At 40.1% G+C, this 21934-nt stretch overlaps 1 protein-coding gene across 2 annotated transcripts in view; it reads left to right on the plus strand.

The window, feature by feature from the left end:
* ralgapa2 (Ral GTPase activating protein catalytic subunit alpha 2) overlaps window positions 1–21934 on the plus strand; it is a 474330-nt gene that overhangs the window by 399336 nt on the left and 53060 nt on the right. For both annotated transcript variants that reach the window (XM_080200068.1, XM_080200069.1), the window contains one exon: window positions 5499–5620. In XM_080200068.1, the coding sequence (XP_080056194.1) occupies window positions 5499–5620 (122 nt within the window). The remainder of the gene's footprint in view (window positions 1–5498; window positions 5621–21934) is intronic.

A 21934-nucleotide genomic window follows, 5' to 3' on the forward strand; every position in this document is an offset into this window, starting at 1 on the left:
TATTCCAGTGATCACAGGACGAAGAGAATTTATTCCTGCTTAATAATGTCTACACTGTCAATTGTAGATCAAAGCATGTTGAACAATTTTGCTTTGTAGAATAATTGAGGCATCAGTAGATACTTTAAAATTGGTTGGGAAATTTAATAGTCAAAGGTTATGCAGACCTGCATGTTGATTTATCTGTGAAAGTCTTGGCAAAAGCAACGAGTGCACAAAACCAGAGCTGTCTTTTAGAAAGTTCTCTTCTTCCTTTCCATTCACCGCTTGGAATCCCCTAATCCAGGTAGCTGGCCTCTGCCACGTGACTCTTTGACCAACCATCTTTTCAAAGATGCATGCTGGCAGCGCAGGTGAACAAAATATGTGGCATTCAGTGAAACCAGGGAGTAATGCGCATACAGGATCTCTTTGGACTTAATAATTATCAAATGCATAAACTCTATTCATCCATGGTTCTTCCCAATTAAGTCCTTTGAATACAATTAATGTTTTCAGTCACATTGTATTTGTTTGAATTATATTCTGCAATTCTGATGCTGAATAGCATAATAGGAAACTGAAGAAATGTGTCAATCAGCAGCACATTACAAGTGGATTTCTTTATTATTGTTACCTCCAGATTCCTCATGTTTCATTATAGTTTAAAATCTCTTGGTAAATTTTAAAACTTTGTTTTTGAGCACTCCTATTATCAGCTTTCAGAATGTTTCAATTTTCGGACATTTTGGAAAAGATGTTATTTGTTTTTTTTTACTATTAGTTTCCCCTTTTCTCTTCTGAAATCCTTGATTTCTGGTAGCAAGTAGGTTTGTAGATGCGAGGTGTCTTTATCTCGTGTGTCCATCCTTAATAGAGTTTTGGATTATTTTTGTAGAACTATTTTCTCTTGATAATTTACCTGTGGGTCCTGTATGATCCAGTCTATTTCACTAAAGTAAAAGTGCAGTCCCCAAGGACCAACAGTTAACTTACCTGCAGTAATTGGTTGCCAGATCAAATGGAGCCTTGCACGATGTTGCCAAACATTCTTCGAATTGACACATATTAAACACAAACCCGAGTTTTTGCAGAGTAAATAAACTACTGCATTTACTTTTAATCATGTGCTAGGAAATGCAACAAATACAGAAGATAGAACTCAGCTGAGCATTGAAGAAAAAAGTTTTATTTATTAGTCACAATTAAGGTTTACATTAACACTGCAATGAAGTTACTGTGAGATTCCACTAGTCACCACACTTCAGCGTCTGTTCGGGTCAGTGCAGCTAATCAGCATGTCTTTCAGGCTGTGGGAGGAAACTGGAGCACCCAGAACAAACCCACGCAGACACAGGAGAATGTGCAAACTCCACACACGCACTGGCCCAAACCAAGAATTGAACCCGGGTCTCTGGCACTGTGAGGCAGCAATGCTAGCCACTGTGCCGCCCCTAAGTCAATAATCATAGAATCCTACAGTGCAGGAAGAGGCCATTCGGCCCATCAGGTCTGCACTAACCACAATTCCACCCACCCTATCTCCATTAACCCATACATTTACTCTAGCTAGTGCCCCTGACACTAAGGTGTTATTTAGCATGGTCAATCCACCTAACTTGGTTTTTAACCAGGGGAACTTGATATTTTCTGGCCATCACCATTTTCCATATTGTCATATGCTAATACACTGCAACATTACATCTCCAGCAGAGCAAGGTGCGGGTGCCCATTGTCAAGTTATAGTAATCATGAGTCCCGAATAATGTTTTTCTTCGTAGCCTAATTGTAGCAGCCCTACTACCACCTCAATTGTGGAGACCAGGAATTGAATCTGGGACCTTCTGGTCGGTATGAGAGACTATATTTTGTTAGCTATATGATGCGCATAATTCCAAATTATTGGAAGCAGAACAAATGATTTTACTATTAGGTTTTCATTTGCAGATGCTTTTCTGAACAATTTATTTTGGAGAGGCTAGCATCAATAACTTGAAAACTTTTCATAGGTTTAGCCCTCATTGTTTATGGCACATAACTAAGCAAGTCCATCCCTTTAAAAAAACAGACCGTATTTCAGGATGCATTGTTTCAGTTAAATTTATGTCACTGTTTTATTCTAGTTACTTGCATTGCAGAAAATTTTGCTATGTAGGTGTATCCTATCTACGGAAATCAGGTCTGTTTTTACTTCAGTCAATATTTAGTCAGGTAATCGCAGTAGCAGCCATGTAGAAATTATCTGCATCTCTGATAATGGAGGACCATATGGCTTTATTTACCTTTTATGCTTTCCTGATTTGTTTTATTGTGTTGCATCAGTTTTGAGAGAGTTCAATTTTTAATGAGACTGGAGAGAAACTGTTCCTAGTATCTTTTACTTTGCTGAGGTAATGTTTATGATGCAGTTCTCATTAAGTGGCACAGCCTCTTTTTGCATGGCTGTGTGTTTATGGTCTTTGCTAATGCACTTACTTTCAAAATGACTCATTCTTAGTGACAGAATTTGCTGTGGCAATGAAGATTTGATGTGTCTTTTCCTTTGTGTTGGCTTATGAGCTGCAACGTAAGGAATTAATTGTAAAGGAATTTTTCATCGAATATTTGATAATTATTGTTTCTGTATAACTCACTTTGGTATAGTGAAATCATACTTAATCTATAACATCCTTCACGTTTAGGATCTAACATTCTTTAATGTCTTGAATTATGGTCACCGTACATAAACGTAGACATTAACTAGTTATAAATAATATGTCTCCTCTTTAAAAGTGGATAATTGTATTTAATGTTGATGATCAATACTGGTGCAGCAGTAAACTGAATCACAAATGTCTTCTGATACAAAGACTGATAAATGTCTAGGCCATTTGTTTGTAGTTTTATATAAATTTCAAAGATGTTTCATCTAATAATATCAACAAATGAAAACAACATCTCCATGCTGGACCATGTATCACTCAGATACAGTTCATTTATTTTTTCCCCCTTTTCTTAATTTGCATCTGAATGAGTTGAATCTATTTAATCAGCTTCACAAATAAACATAAGATTAGTTACAAATCTGTGTGTGAAACTTTGCTAGTATTTTGTCATGGCTGCAAACTAGTGCTAACGCTAGCAAATAAACAGAAACTCAAGTTCACACACAACAAATAACGTGCTGAGCACTTTAAGGGTTAAAGCATACATTGGGTAAAATCCTAATACATGCAGTGAGCTATCATTATTCCTGCTGCTTCCTTCCAAACTTGATGCATGTTGTCACGGTCCGTATTACTGACTGCCTGCTTGCCTTCATAAGTGAACTGGCTATTGTACTGGATCATTTGGGTCTACGTTAATTTGGAGGCCCTAGTCTTACTGTCTTTGCATACATTATTTAGTGAATGTCTGTGTTTTGTTAGCAGTTGTGTGCTGCATTGTATGCTTATGTGTTAGTTATGCAGGACCTTTCATTAAACAGCAGGGTGTTATTAGCCATCGCCTGAAAGGGCTTTATATTGTTTTTGCCTTGTTTAAACTGAGCCCAGAAGCTGACTACAGACTATTGGCCAAGCAATGAATTGGCAACTGATGACAGGCCCATAGAGGGCCTGAGGCTCAGGTGGCTCCCGGCCTCAACTTTAGCTCAGCTCTTTCAACAATTTGTCACGCCCAAGCCTGCTCCTGCTGCGCCAGCACGTGCCAGCTTAGTGTCAAAGCGCCTGTTCGCCAGACGGACACACCAGCCCAACAGCCTGCTGTTGACTAGGCCAGTGGCTTGCTGTGGCAATATGGAGTAGAGGGGCCTAGCAACAGCCTGTATGTATTTCAGAAAAAGACCACTTCTAATGACTTGTGAATGGCATCGCTTGGGTCCCTAAAGAATTGACGGAGAATGTGTGCCTCTGCTCTTACCAAATTAAGCAGGCTATTCATTAACTAGGGTCATCAGAATTTGAGTCTGCGTAGAGAAAGGCCAGCAATAAATAAAATTGGGTCCATATTTCACTTCCAGCATTAAATCGTGCGCACTCAAATGAACTTTAAATTTAAAGAATGTTATAAACTGCCCTGTGTGCTGATCACTACTATTTAAATGATTTGTGATTAATTTTGTTTTTGTTCACTCATTTTTAAATACTTTTCGTAACCTTCCATTGCACAGCAGTAGTATTCTGGAAAACGCATCCTAAATTTTATAAGCCCTCACCTCACCTCTCCACCAACGCACCCCCCCCAACATAAAAAATATTGTATTAACAGTGAAATTGAGCTTGTGTCTTAGTTTACACAAAAACTGCAATAAGACAGCTATAAGTAATTGGTGATCTTCATTTCCTCCCTTTGTTTGCTTTTGGGGGTGGAGGAGGTTTTAATGCTGTACTTTTGTACATTCCTATTTTGAATGCTTCCAAAATGGTGTGTCAGTTTGGCTTTGAGGGGGAATTGAAGATGTGTGGAGCTTTACAAGGGGCCAGGGTTTTGTTTGTGATTTATAACTGTACTTTCCCTGCTTCTGTAGAGGGGGAAAGTTTACACAAAGAAGAAAATAAAAGCTCTTCACAGTGTGTCATGAAGAGCAGCGATAAGCAGGGGGTCCTATTAGGGCTGTTGGCAGGTTGTTGAACCCTGTCAAACTTTTTAAGTTATTGGTGACTGGTTTTTTGAGTCCTGTGCCAGTTCCGAGTTTCACTTTGGACATCGGAAAGCAATTTAGTGGTGTTTTATTGCTGATAATGTAATCAGATTCTTTGACAGTGTATTTTTTGTTTGGTGTTTTATTTTGGTGCCGTGGTTCCCTAATCTTAAATGATATTTTCTGGCAGGTCAGGCATGTGCGAATTATTAACTTTGACGCAGCTGAAAATGAACACTGTGCTGTATACAGTACAGTGCTGTCCACCAGTGTGTTTATGTTGAAGTATTCTTAAATTACTTTGATCCAAAGTTTTACAACACATTGTTCAAAACGTAACTGTGAATGGCTGGGCTATACAGAAGATTTCTGCACCTGGGGCTGCATTGCTTACACAATGACCACATGAAATAGAATGATAACAATAATGAAGCTTTGCGTTTTGGCGTAACTTGGATGTTCAGTTTCCCTTCTATTTTGGTGAATTTTTTAAAAATTTTGAACTCCCATGCAAGTGTGCAATGGCAAATAGATTGCAATCGAAAATAAGATTAAATTTTATTCAGCCATCTGTCATGTTATTATGGAATTTGTTCCTTCAGCAGGGATTAATTATTTCTATTTAAGTATGAGAAAGTACCAATAACTATAAACGCTAATGACTGTACGTATTATTGCAATTATTGATTTCTTTCGGACATCTGGAAGTTAAGAAAAATTATAAAACATCTGTGACTTCAAAGAAATCTGCAACAGGAAAGTATCAACTTTTGTGTAATAAATGTGAACCACTTCTCTCAGTTAAAACACTGTTGAATAGGCATGTTTAAGTGTTACAGAGGACTTTTGCTATTCTATCTACCTATGTCTATGGTGATTTCTTTAACCTGCCATGCAGTTATGAAGAAAGAGCTCAGTATGTGGAAGCAATAGTCCAGCAACACAAAGAAATCATGACGTTTGAAGATTTTGCAGCCCAAGTCTTCTCTCCCTCCCCTAGCTACTCGCTCAGTAACATGGGTAAGTCGACAATATTCTTTTATTTTATGAGCACTTCAGTGACAGATGTATGCCCATTTTCTGCAGATAAATGCTTACAAATTCAAGACCATCTTTCTTCCCTATAATAAACTAATGAATATCAAAAGGAATAAAGGTGCTCATTTAAATTTTTTGTATCAAAGCTGTTCCTTTATCCAGTTTCAAGCCTTTTCTCTCAGTTAGCTGGTTAACCTTCCAATCCAGCTAGGTTAATGAACTTGCTCAGAATAATGTCTTCACACTGAGTGAAGGATGCAGATTACTTGCTATGCATTGAATGTGCTATGCAGGATCTTACCCGAATTAGTGTTCAATTGAGGGAAAAGGATCCTGCAACACAGAAGTTGCCGATGCTCCATGTTGATGCTGCAGCTGTTTGTAAAGGTTGAGTAATAAATTACATCAATTGGTTCTAAAGTGGTAAGATCAACTGAGCATAGTCATAATGGCTATTCGGTTACATTAACCTCCTGTTTCATTAGCTGGAAGTTCATGTTAAACTGTAAATACATCCACCGAGGAACTTCACCTTTTTTAACGTCTGTGTCTTCAAATTAAACTTTGTACATATTATGGTGTCATATGTTGCAAACAATCAAATGCACTACTTTCATAAAATTTCAACGAAGCCTTAAATGGATGTGGTCTGTCAGTGAAACAAATTAACATAACAGGTATTTTGTCAAAAGTGCTTTGAAGTGGTATCCATTTTTGTTCATACTGAAATGTGTAGCCAGGCAAGCCAGTGAAAATATCTGCCCATTGATTGACATGTTGACCTTGTTTGACATGGTTTGAAAATCCATGTTACAAAATGGTTTCTAAGGTTAGTAAGATAACGTTATTAGTGTCACACGTAGGTTTACATTAATGCTACTGTGAAGTTATTGTGAAAATCCCCTAGTCGTCACACTTCAGTGCCCGTTCGAATACACTGAGGGAGAATTTAGCATGGCCAATACACCTAATCAGCACGTCTTTCGGACTATGGGAGGAAACCAGAGCACCTGGAGGAAACCCATGCAGACAGGGGAACATGCAAACTCTACACAGTAGGCAGTGACCCAAGCTGGGAATCGAACCCAGGTCTCTGTCACTGTGAGGCAGCAATGCTGATCACTGTGCCACTTAAGTCACCAATGTGGACTCTCCCCAGAGGAAAACAACCACCATAGAGACATTTGAAGAAAGAAAAGAGTTAGTTGACCCAACAAGTTTGAATCTTTTTGTTGATTTCGCTAATTTTGCCCCGTGTCCCTCAATCGTCTTGTTGCCCAGAAATAGAGAAGCAGGGAATCATAAAATAGTTATAGCACAGAAAGGGGCCATTTGTTCCATCAAGTTGTGTACAAGAGCAACTCATTCCCACTTCCCTGATTTTGTTTTTCCTGAAGTCTTACAAATATTCTTGATTCAAACGATTATCCAGTTCCCTTTTGTAAACCGCAGTTGTCTGCATCCACCACAGCTTCTCTCTGTCTACTTTATCCAGGCCCCTCATGATTTTGAACATCTCAGAAAATCTCCTCTGAATATTCTCTTTATCAAGGGAAGACAGGCCAGGTTTCTCAAATCTGTCAATATAACTAAAGTCCAGTATTGCTGTACTCTTTCTTGTAAATATTTTCTTCACTTTCTCCAATGCTTTCTCATCCTTCCTAAGCTGCGGTGCCCAGAATTGAACACGTTGCTCTTGTTGAGGCCAAACCGGTTTATTTTGTGTTCGCCACAATTTATTTGCTTTTATACTCTCCTCCTATTTATCAAACCAAGATACCCGTATACTTAATTTACTGCCATCTTAACTGCTCTACCGTTTTCACCAATCCCTTTTCACACATATACCCCCAGGCACTTGCTGCTGCACCCCCTTCTAAATAATATCCTTGATCTTGTATTGCCCTTTCTCATTCTTCACATCAAACTCTATCACCAGCCACTTCTCTGCATTCAATTTAATCCACCATGTCTGCCTATTTCACCAGCCAGTCCATGCCCTCTTACTTTATTTTTTCATGTGATGTGAGCATTCCAGGCAAGGTCAGCCTTTGTTACCCTTCTCTAATTGCCTTTGAATTTGCTGGGCCATTGCATAGGGCAGTTAAGAGTCAACCACGTTGCTGCAGATCTGGAGCCACATGTAGACCAGACCAAGTAAGGATGGCAGATTTCCTTCCTTACAGGACATTAGTGAACCAGATGGCTTTTTACAGCAATTGATTATAATTTCACAGTCACCATCACTGAGACTTGCTTTCAATTCCAGATTTATTAACTGAATTTAAATTCCACTAGCTGCCCTGGTGGGATTTGAACCTGTGTCCTCAGAGCAATGGCCTTGGTCTCTGGACTACTAGCCCAGTGACACTACCATTGCTCTGACCTTTCTTGAAGTCTGTCACTATGCTCCTCATCTTTCACAATACGTTCAGGTTTTGTCATCTTAAATTTTGAAATTATGCCCAAGTCTAGATCAGTAATATAGATCAAGAAAGGCAGTGGTCGAAATAATGGCCCCTGGAGAACCCAACTATGTACTTCCCTCCAATCTGAGAAACAACCGTTCACCATCCTTCTGCTTCCCATCATACCGGTTTAATATCCCTGCTGCTATTTTCCCTTTTATTCCATGAGTTCAAAATTTGCAAACCTGTGATGTTGCACATTATCAAGTGCATTTTGCAGGTCCATATACTGCATCAACTGCATTACCCTTATCAGCTTTGTTATCTCTTCATATCGCTTAAACAGGTTAGTTAAACCTGATTCATTCTTAATAAACCCAGGCTGGCTTTCCTTTCTTAATTCACATCGCTCCAAGTAATTGTTAATTTTGTTCCAAATATGGAAAAGTTTTCCCACCACCAAGTTTCCATTGACTGGCCTATAGTTGATGGATTTATCCTTGCACCTTTTTTTTTGAACATGTTTGCAAATCTCCAGTACATTAGCTACACCGCTAAAGAGATTTGCAAGGTTATGTCCAGTACCTGTGCAACTGCCACCTTTAATTCCCAGATGCATCTGGTCCTGATGACTTATCAGAACAACCCAGTCTATCAAATATTTCTCTTTATTGCTCTTTAATCTGTCCAATGCCTCAACTACCCCTTCTTTCCCTGTGATTTTGACAACATTTTCTTCTTTGGTGAAGGCAATTGCAAAGCACTCATGTGGTATCTCAGCCATGCTCTCTTCCATTCATGCATAACTCTCCTTTTTGGGCCCCATTCTTCCTTTAGTCAGTCTCTGTGCCTATAAAATACCTTTGGATGCCTTTTTTATGTTAGTTGTGTGCTGTCTGCATATTCTGCTGTTCTTATTTCTTTTCTCACTTCCCCTCTGAATTTTCTATATTTGGTCTGATTCTCACTAACATTATCTATCTGACATATGTCAATCTGCTTCATCTCTCCCTTTTGTCATTCAAGCAGCTCCAACTTTGTTTTCCCTATCTTTTCCCCTAATGAGAGTGTACCTAATGCACCTAGGACTTTACCTGAACTATCTCCTCTTTGGAGGCAACCATAATTCCATTACAGTTTTGCCTGTCAATCTTTGATTCCGATTTTCCTGAGTCGAATCCATTCCCAACTCACTGAAATTGACTGTCCCTCTATCAATTATTTTTACATTCTTATGGCTTTGGACCCCCACAATGTGGGTAGTGAGTGGTTAACTCTTAACCCAAAAGTGGTTGACTTTTAACTGTTCTCTGAAATGGCCTAGCCAGCTTCTCAGTCAAACTGCAACAGAAAATGTAAAATGAATAAAAGTGGGTGGACCATCTAGCATTGACCTAGGCATCAGAAATGACACTGGCACACCCATCCCAGTCAAAGTGCTCTTCACTAACATTGGGGACATGGTGCCAAAATTGGGAGAGTACAGATTAGTTAAACAACAGCTAGACATAGCTATACTCTCAATCATACCTCACAGCCAATAGTCCAGACACTTCCATCATCATTCCTGGGCATATCCTGTTTCACAGCAGAGTTAGTGGCACAGTCGTGTTCAATCGAGAAGAAGTTGCCTTGGGAGTCCTCAGCATTAGATGTGAACCCTGTCATATCTCATCAAATCAGGTTAAACACCTGGGCAAGGAAACCTGCTGATTATCACCTACTGCCCTCTCTCAGCTGATGAATCAATCTTCTCCATGTTGGAAACCATTTGGAAGAAGCATTGATGATAGCGAGGGCAAAAATGTATGCAAGCTGGGGGATTTGAGTGCCTAGTACCAAGAATGGCTCGGTAGTATTACCACTGACTGAGTTGGCTAAACCCTGAAGAGCATATCTGCTGGCATGGACCTGCAACAGGTGATGAGAGAACCAACAAGAGGAAAAATCTATTTGACCCATTCCCCTCCAACTTACCTGTTACAGACATCCATGACAACCATATAGTCCTTGTGGAGATAAAATCCTATCTTCGTACTGAGGACACCCTCCAATGTTTGGTTCATTCCATGTAATTCCGACAACATCCTGGCAATGGTACTGAAGATGTGCTATTTGATTTGATTTATTATTGTCACATACACAGTGAAAAGTATTATTTCTTGAGCACTATACAGATAAAACATCCTGTTCATAAAGAAGGAAAGGAGAGGGTGCAGAATATAGTGTTGCAGTCACAACTTTTTTTTATTAGTATCACCAGTAGGCTTACATTAACATGGCAATGAAATTACTGTGAAAATCCCTTAGTTGCGACACTCCAGTGCCTATTCAGGTACATTGAGGAAGAATTTAGCATGGCCAATGCACGTAACCAGCATGTCTTTTGGACTTATGGGAGGAAACTGAAGGACCCGGAGGAACCCCACACAGACATTGGGAGAAAACGCAAACTCCAAATAGTCAGTGACCGAAGTCGCGGATCAAACCCGGGGCGTTGTAATGCAGCAGTGCTAACCTCTGTGCCATTGTGCTGCCCACTAGGGTATAGAGAACGATCAACTTAATATGAGGTAGGTCCATTCAAGAGTCTGATGGCAGGAGGGAAGTAGCTGTCCATGAGTTGGTTTGGGATGCAACCTCAGACTTCTGTATCTTTTTCCTGATGGAAGAAGGTGGAAGAGAGTATCTCCAGAGTATGCTGCAGAACTAACTGTGCCCAATCCAAGCTATCTCACCATTGTTGCAACAATAACATCTTTCTGACAATGTGGAGAATTGTTCAGGTATATCCTGTCCACAAAAAGCAGAATAATCCGTTCCTGCCGATTATGGCTGCAGGACATTGCTTTGGGGGAGGGTGAATAGCCAGAGGTCATGGTGTAGGAAAGACAGGTTATATCTTAACAGGATTTAATGTCCTCGCAGGGAGGCTTGCCCATACTGTTTGGGAGGATTTAAACTAGATAGTAGGGGGATTGAAAGCAAGGGAAAATTCAGAGTGGAAAGGGGAAAAAATAGCTCTGGGAAGTAGAAAAATACTAACTAATAATGTGAATATATCATAAAGGAGTATCATGATAAATAGAATTCTTGGAGAGTGTATTAGAACTGGTGCAGTCAATAGTAAGTCACTAGGTAAAGTCAGAGTAAGGGGGAAAGTAAAAACGCCTAAATCCAGGTGCATGTGCGTGTATGTGAATATCCAGATGTGGTTAATAGGATTGGTGAACCGCAGATACAGATTGAGTAGAATTATGACAATGCTACAACAGAGACCTCGTTCAAAGGAGAGCAAGACTGGACTTTAAATATCCCTGGGTATAGGATGATTAGGTGAGACAGGAAAGGAAGAAAAGGTGGAGGAGGTGTTGCTGATAGTTGATGTATTGATTAAAGATGGCATTGCAGTGCTGGAGAGAGAGAATCAAGGACAGAATCACTCTGGCTAGATATAAGGAATGAAAAACGCTCAATTCCATTGATCAGTATAGTATCTAGACCACCAGCTAATGTTGGTGGATGTAGAGAAATAGATTTGTAAAGAAATTGCAGAGGTGCAAGAATTATAAAGTAATTATAATGGGGGACTTGAATTATTCAAATACTAAATTATTTATTTAAAGACTGGGGTAGGAAAAGTGCAAAGGGGCAAATGTGGTGAGGGTTCCTGGAATGTGTTCAGGATAATTTTTTGCAGCGGTACATTTCCAGCACAAAAGAGGGCAGATACTGTTCGACCTGATTCTGGGGAATGAGATAACCCAAATGGATCAAATATCAGTAAAAGATCATTTAGGAGACAGTAACAATTGCATCATAAGGTGGGAGGGTGAGCTGTGAGGAGTATACAGGGATTTTTCAGTGTGATTTGGACAAGTTGAGTGAATGGACAAATGAATGGCAGATGCAGTGTTATTATCCACTGCATTAGCAGCAAAAACAGGAAGGCAGATAACTATCTGAATGGATGTAAATTAGGGGAGAGAAATGTGCAATTAGACTTTTGTACACCAGTCGCTAAGTAAGCACGTGGGTGCAGCAGGCTGTAAAACAAAAAAGGCAAAAGGTGGGTATTTGAAGTCAAAGTATTGTATTTTTTCAAGAAACAGATATTGCACTTGAGGCAAAGGGGATTAAAGGATAAGGGGGGAAGGTGGGGTCAGGCTGCTGAGTTGGATGATCAGCCATAAACATAATGAATGGTGGAGGAGGCTCAAAGGGCCGAATGGCCTCCCCTTATTTTCAGTGCTTGAGCCAGAATCAGTAGTCACTTAGACAAGGTAAGTAGTCTCACAACACCAAGCTAAAGTCCAACAGATTTATTTGGTAGCACGGGCTTTCGGAGCATTGCCCCTTCATCAGGTGAGTTAAAAATTCAATTCACAAACAGGGCATGTATAGACACAAACTCAATTACAAGATAATGTTTGGAATGCGAAAGCTGGCATGGATTCATTAAGGAAAAATCACGTTTAATTAACTTGCTAAAGTTTTTGAGAAGGTTGACAAAGGCCAACACTGGCAATGTGACGTGTGGATTTTCAGAAGGCATTTAAAACAGTGTCACACAACAGGCTTGTGAGCAAAGTTCTAGCTTAAGGAATGAAAGGAATAAAACACGTCTGAAATTGCTGAGTGACAGCACACAAGAGTTTTGATAAATGGTTGTATTTCAGACTGACGGAAAGTTTGTGGTAGAATTCCCCCAGGGGTCAGTGTTGGACCCTTGCTCTTCCCTATATTTATTACTGACCTGTTCGGGCTTGATTTCAAAATGTGCAGACGATACAAAAATTAGAAGTGTTGTCAACTGTAATGAAGATAACCTCGAACTTCAAAAGGACATAGACATGTTGATGGATTGGGCAGGCAAGTAGCAAATGAAATTTAAGGTGATTTATATTTAGGCAGAAAGAATATGGAGAGACAGTTCAAAGTAGAGTGAGAAACTCGAAAGGAGATGCAGAAACCTCTATATGTAAATAGCTCATTGAAGATGGCAATTTTAGAGGGTAGTTAATAAAGTATAAGGGATCTGAGGCTTTATTACCATGGGCATTGAGTATAAGAATAAGACCATTATATTGAAATTGTATAAGACAATAGTTAGGCCTCATCTGGAGTACTACATCCAGTTCTAGGCATCATGCTTGAGGAAGGGTACAAAGGCATTGGAAAGAGTACAGAGGAGAGTCACAAGATGGATTTCAGGGCTAAGATTGGGATTATTTTCCTTGAAGAAAAGAAGGCTAAGTGGAGACTTAGTAGGGGCACTGAAGATCCTGAGGATTATGGGCAGGGTAAATAGTGAGAAACTGTTCTCTCTCAAGAAAGCATCAAGGACGAGAGGGCACAGAATCAAAAAGGGCAAGAGGGTAGAAAAGATGTGAGGAAATCTTGTTCACCTAGAATGAGTTTCGCATCTGGAACAAGCTTCCTGAGAGGATGGTGGAGGTTTGATCGAAGTATTCAAAAGGGAAATGGATGGCTTTTTGAAAAGAACCAATATGCAAGAATATGGGGATAAGGCAGGGAAATGGGATGAGATAGAATGCTCCCTGTGAGCCAGAGTAGACTCAGTGGGCTGAACAGCCTCCTTCTGCATTGTAAAGATTCTGTGATTTACCACCCTAGCAGTTCACTATTGATCATCAGTAAGGTGATGGAAGGTGTCATTGACAGTGCTGTCAGTGCATTTAACACTGCAATAACCTGCTCACCAATCATCATTGTGTTTTCTGCCAGGGCTATTCAGCTCCTAACCTCACAATAGCCTTTAGCCAAAAAGAGGCAAAGGATCTGAATTCAAACATATTGCCTCTGACATGAAGACAGCATTTGACTAAGTGTGGCTTTGAGGAGCCCTGGCAAATTTGATGTCAAAGGGAATCCAAGCAAAAGCTTTCCACTGGTTGGAGTCGTGCCTAGCTCAAAGAAAGTTGGTTGTAGTTGCTAGCGGCAATCATCTCGGTCCTAAGACATTGCTGTAGGAGTTCCTCAGGGTCATTTCTTAGGCCCAACCAACATCAGCTACATTATTAATGATCTGCTGTCAATCATAAGGTCAGAAATGGGGTTGCTCGCTGGTGATTGCAGCGTTCTGTGTCATTCGTGACTCCTCCAGTACTGAAGCAATCTGTGTCCAGATGCAACAATATTTGGACAACATCAGGTTGGGGCTGTTAAGTGGCAAGTAGCATTTGTGCTGCAGAAGTTTTAGGCAGTGATTGCTACTAACCAGCCATGGCTGAATCCTCTACTATCAGCATACTGGTGTATATCATTGACTGGAAACTTAATATTTATATGGCGTGTCCTGTTATTGGCAACAAGAACAGGTCAGGGGCTAGGAATATTGCAGCTAGTAACTCACTACATAACTCCACAAATCCTGATCTCCAAAGCACACGTCACTAGTGTGATGAAATACTTCACTTGCTTGAATGAGTCCAACTCCAACAACGCAACCAAAAACCTCAACACAGTCCAAGACAAAGTGGCCTGCTTGATTAGCACCACATCCAGCATCTTGAACATTAATTTGCTCTACCATCACTGCATTGTGGCAGCAGTGTGTACTACCTACAAGATGCACTGCAACAACCCTCCCAGGCTCCTTCTACACCATTTTCCAAACTCCCAACCTCTATCACTAGAGGGACAAAGACAGCAGATGCATGGAAACTCCACTACTTGCAAGTCTCTATCCAAGCCACACACCAACATGACTTAAGTTTATTTATTAGTGCTACAAGTTGGCTTAAATTAACACTGCAATGAAGTTGCTTTGAAAATCCTCCACACTCCAGCACCAGTTTGGGTACACTGAGGGAAAATTTAGTATGGCAACTGCACCTAACCAGTACATCTTTGGACTGTGGGAGGAAACCGGAGCACCCAGACGAAATCCACGCAGGCACTGGGAGAACGTGCAGACTCTGCACAGACAGTGACCCAAGTGGGAATCAAACCTAGGTCCCTGGCACTGTGAGGCAGCAGTGCTAACCACTGTGCCACCCTGGCACTTGGAACTATATTGCCTTTGCTTCACTGTACCAAGATCCTGGAACTCCCTTCCTAACAATAATTTCAGCAGTTTCTCTCTAAAGTACCCACCAGATTCAGACATAGTTAGTCATTTTATTCTACATTAATGCATTTGCCCTCTGTTGACCCAGCATCCTTAAAAAAAAATTATCTTTCAAAACTTTCTCCATTGTTGTTCACTGTTTGTACTGCTTCCAGTTTTAGTTAATTGGGTATCAGCTATAGACTGAAGATGATTTAACAATAATTAAAATCTTATTTGTGTACTGGCCACTCGCTCATCTTACATTAATTTCACATTAACCCAATTTAAGAAATTGATCTAATTGTGCGCGTTTACAAATGGGTGTTCAATGTTTTCCCAATGTAAACCTTTTTTAAATTGCTTTTCTAATTCATATTTGTAAGAAGCAACCTTTTCAAAATCAAAAGAATGTTTAAATATTGATGTTGCCCAGGTGCGCTATGACTGAGCTGAGTTCGAGAATGGTCTGGCATTTTATTGGAAGTACCTGATATACAAGCAAGTTTTTTTTAATCATGGGATATGGATGTCGCTGGCTGGGCCAGAATTTATTGCCCATCCCTAATTGCCCCTTAAACTGAGTTTCAGAAACATTTAAGAGTCAGCTAGATTGTTGTGGATCTGGAAGCACATGTAGGCTAGACCAGGTAAGGACCGCAGATTTCTTTCCTTTAAAGGACATTAGTGAATCACATGGTTCCGACAATTGACAATGGTTTCGTGGTCATCAGTAGACTTTTAATTCCAGATTTTTTTTTAATTGAATTTAAATCCCACCATCTGTCGTGGTGGGATTCAAACCCAGGTCCCTAGGGTATTACCCTATGTCTCTAGATTATTAGTCCAGTGACAATGCCATTATGCCACTGCTTCCGCACCCCTCCCCAAATAATGTAAAAGAAGTCAAGGATAGGGTTTTTTTGGCAATTTAGAAACATTTGCCATAGTAAAGGACTTGTAATAAAGTTAGTCTTATCCTATTCCACATTCGATAGGTAGATATCTTTTGATCAAATAAGGACAAGATTTCGAGAATGCATCCAGGTCAGTTTCCTCATGTTGCTCATCACCAACAATAACTTGTTTTTATATTGCGTCATTAACACAATGAAATACCTCGAGGCACTTCACAGGAGCATTGTAAAATAAAACATGACATCGAGCTACATTAGAAGATATCAGAGTAAATTGCCTAAAGCTTGGTCAAGGATCAGTTTTTAAGGAGGAAAGTAAGATAGTGAGGAGTAGAGGTTTAATGGGGGGAATTCCAGAGATTCGGGCCAAGCTAACTGGAAGCATGCTACCATTGTTGGTGATTTAAAATAGGGGATTCTCAGGTGGCAGAATTGAAAATGTGCAGCTATCTTACAGAATTGTGGGGCTAGGGGAAATTGCAGATAAAGATGGATGTGGTCTTGGAGGGATTTGATTCCTTTGGAATCTTTTTGGAAGAAGAGAATTTGAATTTGAGGCAATGCTGACTCAGGACTTTGTGTCAGTCAGCATGTACAGAGGTGATGGGTGTGATTAGTACATAGACAGCAGAATTTTGGATGATCCAGACTTCTGGCGGGTACAATGTGGAAGACAAGCTGGGAGTGCATTAAAGTCAAGAGGTGGTAAAGGCATGAATAAAGGTTTCATCAAGAATCGAGCTGAGGTGGGTGATGTTAGAGGTGGAAATAAAGCTGATGTTGTGGTCAGTGGTTGAAAACCCATTTCCAGGTAAAATATTTTGTCAAGCTTGCGAAAGACCTCCAACGGTTGCCAGGGAGAAGATGGAGTCAGTAGCTAGGGAGTGGAGTTTGTCCACTGGACCAATATTCAATTGGAGAAATTTGTGCTATTCCAGTGCTGGGAGATAGTGAGCAGAGAGATCATGACAGATGGTGGTAAGGCGGAGTTTGGTATTGTCAGCTGGTAAATTGAGACTAATGTGTTTTTGAATGATGTCACTGAAGGGCAGCATATAAATGAGAAGTATCAGGGGCGCCAAGGATAAATTCATGGGGAAATGCCAGAAGTAGTAGTGTGGGATTTGAAAAAGAAACTATTTTTGGCTATTTAATGGCTTTGATTATATAGCTAAGAATCAAACCAGTTGAGTATAGCTTCACCCAACTGGATGACAGTGGAAAGACATTGGGAGGAGAATAGTTCAATCAACCATGTCAAAGTCTGCAGACAGTTCAAGAAGGACAAGGAAGGATAGTTTACCTTTGTCACAGCAGCAAAGGAAACCATCTGATTTTGAGGAGAGTCATTTTGGTGCTGAGGCCCAAGCCCAGCCACAAAACAAGTCTAATGGTAGAGATTACAGGATGCATATTTGAAAAGAGATGAACTAAAATATTAGGGAAATGGTTTAGAGTGGCAAACTCCCCGTTAGAGAGCTGGGCAACATGATGGCACAATGGTTAGCATTGCTACCTCACAGCCTCAGGGTCCCAGGTTCAATTCCCAGCTTGAGTCATTGTGTGGAGTCTGCACATTCTCCTTGTGTCTGCGTGGTTTCCTCTGGGTGCTCCAGTTCCCCCTTTCAGTCTGAAAGACATGCTGATTAGGTGCACTGGCATTGCTAAATTCTCCCTCAGTGTATCCAAACCGGAATGTGGCGACTGGGGGTTTCCATAGTAACTTCATTACAGTGTTAATGTAAGCTGACTTATGACACTGATAAATGAACTCTTCAACTAAAACAATTCTGTTTTTCCTTATTGTCTATTGCAGCTCCTGAAGTTCACAATATACTTTTGAAATTTTGCATTTTTAAAGGTTATAAATTTGTGTGGCAGTAGGATTTCCCATTTAGTCCAGTGGTGCAGTACCTCCAGTTCTTGAATATGATCTCTGAAATAATTGATTCATTTTGGGGTCTTTTCAGCTCTTCAGATATGCACTCTGTAAATATTTTTGCTTACTTTGGATTGTGGCCAGTCATAGTTTGTTGTATGTTGATCTGTAAGCAAGTTTCAATAGCATACCTAGGATAAATACAAAAAACAATCTTTTGATTTCTCCACCTAACAAATCTTTTGTACTGGCAAGGTGCTCCCTGCATCTCCCAAGAACCAGCAGACTGTAACAATACCCAACTTTATTTTGGGCTTTAACGGACTGATTAACAATGAGTGGCAGATAAACGAACAAATAAATAAAACTAATGTAATTCATATTTCTGCAGTAGATTTTAGGCAAAGTTAGATTGTCGTAAGAAGGAAAGCAATCATAGAATGCCTACTGTGCAGAAGGAGGCCATTCAGCCCATCATGTCTGCACTGACCATGATCCCACCCAAGCCCTGTTCCCATAACCCCATGTATTTACCCTAGCTATCCCCCTGACACTAAGGGACAATTTAACATGGCCAATCCACCTAACCTGCACTTCCTTGGACTATGGGAGGAAACCGGGTTACTTGGAGGAAACCCACGCAGACCGGGAGAATGTGCAAACTCCACACAGACAGTGACCCAAGCTGGGAATTGAACCCAGGTTCCTGGCACTGAGGCAGCAGTACGAATCACCATGTCGCCCAAATAAATGGCTTGCAATCTCCAATGCTAGGATATGTATTTTATAATTAACTAACAATTATGTTTGTTCTTTTATATGTTATTAAATGACCTGACCAACTTTTGCTTTTTGAGCAGCTCACTAGGTACCCCCAAAATAATTGACAGGTCTTTAAGGATTTTAATAACTGGCAATTAAATTCAGTAAGAGCTGGCAGTCGTACTCACAACTGAATAAATCTCTGTCGTTTGGTTTGATTCCTTCCCCCAGTATCCCTACATTCATCCTGATGGTGAGGCTCAGTGAGCAGATCTGGTTTCATACTTTCCCAGTGTTACTTTACTAGGATGTCTGCTTCAGCGCTCACTCCATCATTATTTTCAATGCGCATGGTTTCCAGCGCTAATTTGCAATGAAGGTAGAGTACAATTGTCCGTAAAGTGAAGCTTAAAGCAGAACAGTGGATGCTAATGCCATAACAATAAGAAAATGATAGGGGCATCCTGTTTTCATCTTCCACTTGTCAAACAAGGAACATGCATATCCTGATCCTTTTTCTGTGACATTTAATGCTTCAGCCCTGAGGTCTAAATTAAGTCCAGTGTATTATGTAATTATCTGCTCTTGTTCAGCTTCACATATTTGTTAATAAATGCCCTACATTAAAGCTATAAAATCAAGAAAATAAATTAAATTCAGCGCATCCCATTTAGAAATTCATTTAGAAGTGAAATGTTGACTAATAAGATCAGCCATGCGTCATTGTTCTCCACTGTTCTCTAATGTCAGTGTGCATTTGTAGCTTTGTGAGCAGATAAGAGTTGCATGCTTGTATTGGTCGTCAGTAGCAGCAGGCTTTTGCAGATAAGCTTCCTGACACTGGCAGAAGCAAAAGGAGCCAACATTATTGCACATGATCATTTCCTTACTGCCTGGAGAGGTAAAGAGAAACAACTTGCCCAGTCTCTGCAACCTTCATAAAGTAAAATAAATCACGGTTGCAATAGATTCAGGGAAAAAAAGAGCGATGCCATTTCGCTGTTTGTGACATAGAAGTTGAATGACTTTATTGATAGCAGCATTTCAATGCAGAACACAAAGTGATAAAGGTTAAATCTGGTAATGGTGGTTGTAAGTGTGTTGCACTCCCAGACTCAGCCAACACTGTGTCTGTCCTCGATGGCCAAGTTTTGCCAGTTTTTGTCTAAGCCACCAAATAACGCAACCCCGGCAGTGAACAATTCGTCTGTTTTAGTGGGGGAGGGGGAAATCAGTGTGGCCCATTTACTTTTGACATATTTCTTCATCCTTAGCTTCAAAACATTGGACACCTTTGAAAGAGTTTTAAGCAGGCAACTTTCATTCTGACAGTCGACACTTCAAAAAGTCTTCTGAAGTCATTTCTTGTCGAGCAAATTTTTTTTCAAACCAGGAAACAGCCTCACAAGACTTGAATTTCGACTGAGATTTTTTTGGTTGCTGAGTCGATGCTGTTACTATGGTAGCATCTTAGGCTGTTGTGAATGGTTACCAATATCACACTTGATCCTCACAACCGGATGACATAATGCCTTTAATTCCAGGACTGAACTATTGATGCACAGTAAAATGTGTTGATAATCTGTTGCTGGTATGCTTTCAATCTGCTGTAGCAGAAGGGTGATTTGGTTTATGAATCACTGTCAAGCTTATTCACACAGTTGGCAGAGTGACATGTTGCTCTGGTTTCAGAAAGCTTTGGCAGTTATTAGAAAATGGAAGGCCTGGTGTCTTTGCGAACATTGAAGAGCGAGTCTCCCTATAATAGCATTTATCTTAAAAGGCCAACAGAAAAATATCTAGCAATAACACTAACAACTTGGTTTTGTTTCGTTCATTTCTTTCTATATGTGTATTCCAATTTAAATCAAGTGCTGTGACACTTATGGTCGTTCAGTTTGAGCTATTGAAACTGAATGTTAACTGGATCATCGTTAGCTGGGTTGACATAAAATCCTATTCATTTCACAACTGTCCTGTTCACCTATCATCCCTGTGCTTGCTGACTTACAATTGGCTTCCAATCAATGATTGTAGAATTCTTTACCCTTGATATCAAATCCCTCCATGGTCTGGCAACTCTGCAATCTCCTCCAGCCCCACAATGCCCGGAGATTTCCACACATTTGCTTCCAGCTCTTTGACCATCCCCAATTTTAATCATTCTCCAGTTGGTGACCATGCTTTAAGTTGCCCAGGCACTAAGCTGTGGAATTCTATCCTGACACCTCACTGTCTCTCCGTTTCACTTCCCTCCTCAGAGCTGTTTCTTAAAGCCTACCTACCTCTTTGACCAAGATTTCGGTGGTCTGATCTAACATCTCCTCATGTTGGCTCAGTGTCATTTTTTTTTTAGAACATTCCTGTCAAGGGCCTTAAGATGTTTTATTAAGTTCAAAGTGCTATTTAATTTGTTGAGTTGTCATTACCCATCAGGCTTATGTGTGATTCCAGCCCCAGATGTGCTTGACCCTTAACTGCCCTCTAAAGTCACTAATCAAGCCATTCAGCTTTATCAAACCACTACAAAGTACGGTTCAAGAACGTGCCCCCACTAATTTCTCAGGGCAATTAGCAAGCAGAAAATCCTGGTTTTGCCAGTGATAGCCGAATCCTGCGAATAAATGATAGAATGTGTACACAGTCTGTCTCAACATCAGTTCTGTTATTCATCCAACTCCCTGGTGCTGATGTTAGCTTTACTTCTTATCTAAAAATATTGTTTAAAAACCTTTCTGTATAACAAACTCATGAAAACTTTACCAAGTTTGGAAAGTGTTACAATCATTGTCGAGGCCAATAACCACGCAAGGAGATTAATTTCCCAATGACTGATAGACATAATCAACAGACAAAATTTAATATCTTAAGACTTCTGCTGTAACAAATGAACTAAAACAAATACAGACTAAACATTACTTAACAGGCAATTAATACATCAAACTAAAGAAAGATACTTTTTCATTAAGTAACTAATATAACCAAGATATGCCATACAAAATATTTTTACTTTACGTTATGTTTCTTGCAGACAATGGCAATACAAGATTAGGTCCCAAGGTGCTTTTGGCTTTAAGCAGGCTCCCTTTTCCTTGCTATGATAAGTTGAATATTCTGATTTCCGTCAGAAAACATTCTGCTTGGTTGGAATAGCAGCACCAATTTTTACCAACAAAGCCCACGTCAGCGATTCTTTGTTCTTCCAACCTTCCTTTCAAACAGAGAACAAACTTTTCCAAGTTTTACCCACAGTAGTAT

This window comes from Carcharhinus amblyrhynchos, chromosome 12 (genome assembly GCF_965287045.1).
Source record: "Carcharhinus amblyrhynchos chromosome 12, sCarAmb.v2.hapA, whole genome shotgun sequence".
Taxonomy (NCBI): domain Eukaryota; kingdom Metazoa; phylum Chordata; class Chondrichthyes; order Carcharhiniformes; family Carcharhinidae; genus Carcharhinus; species Carcharhinus amblyrhynchos.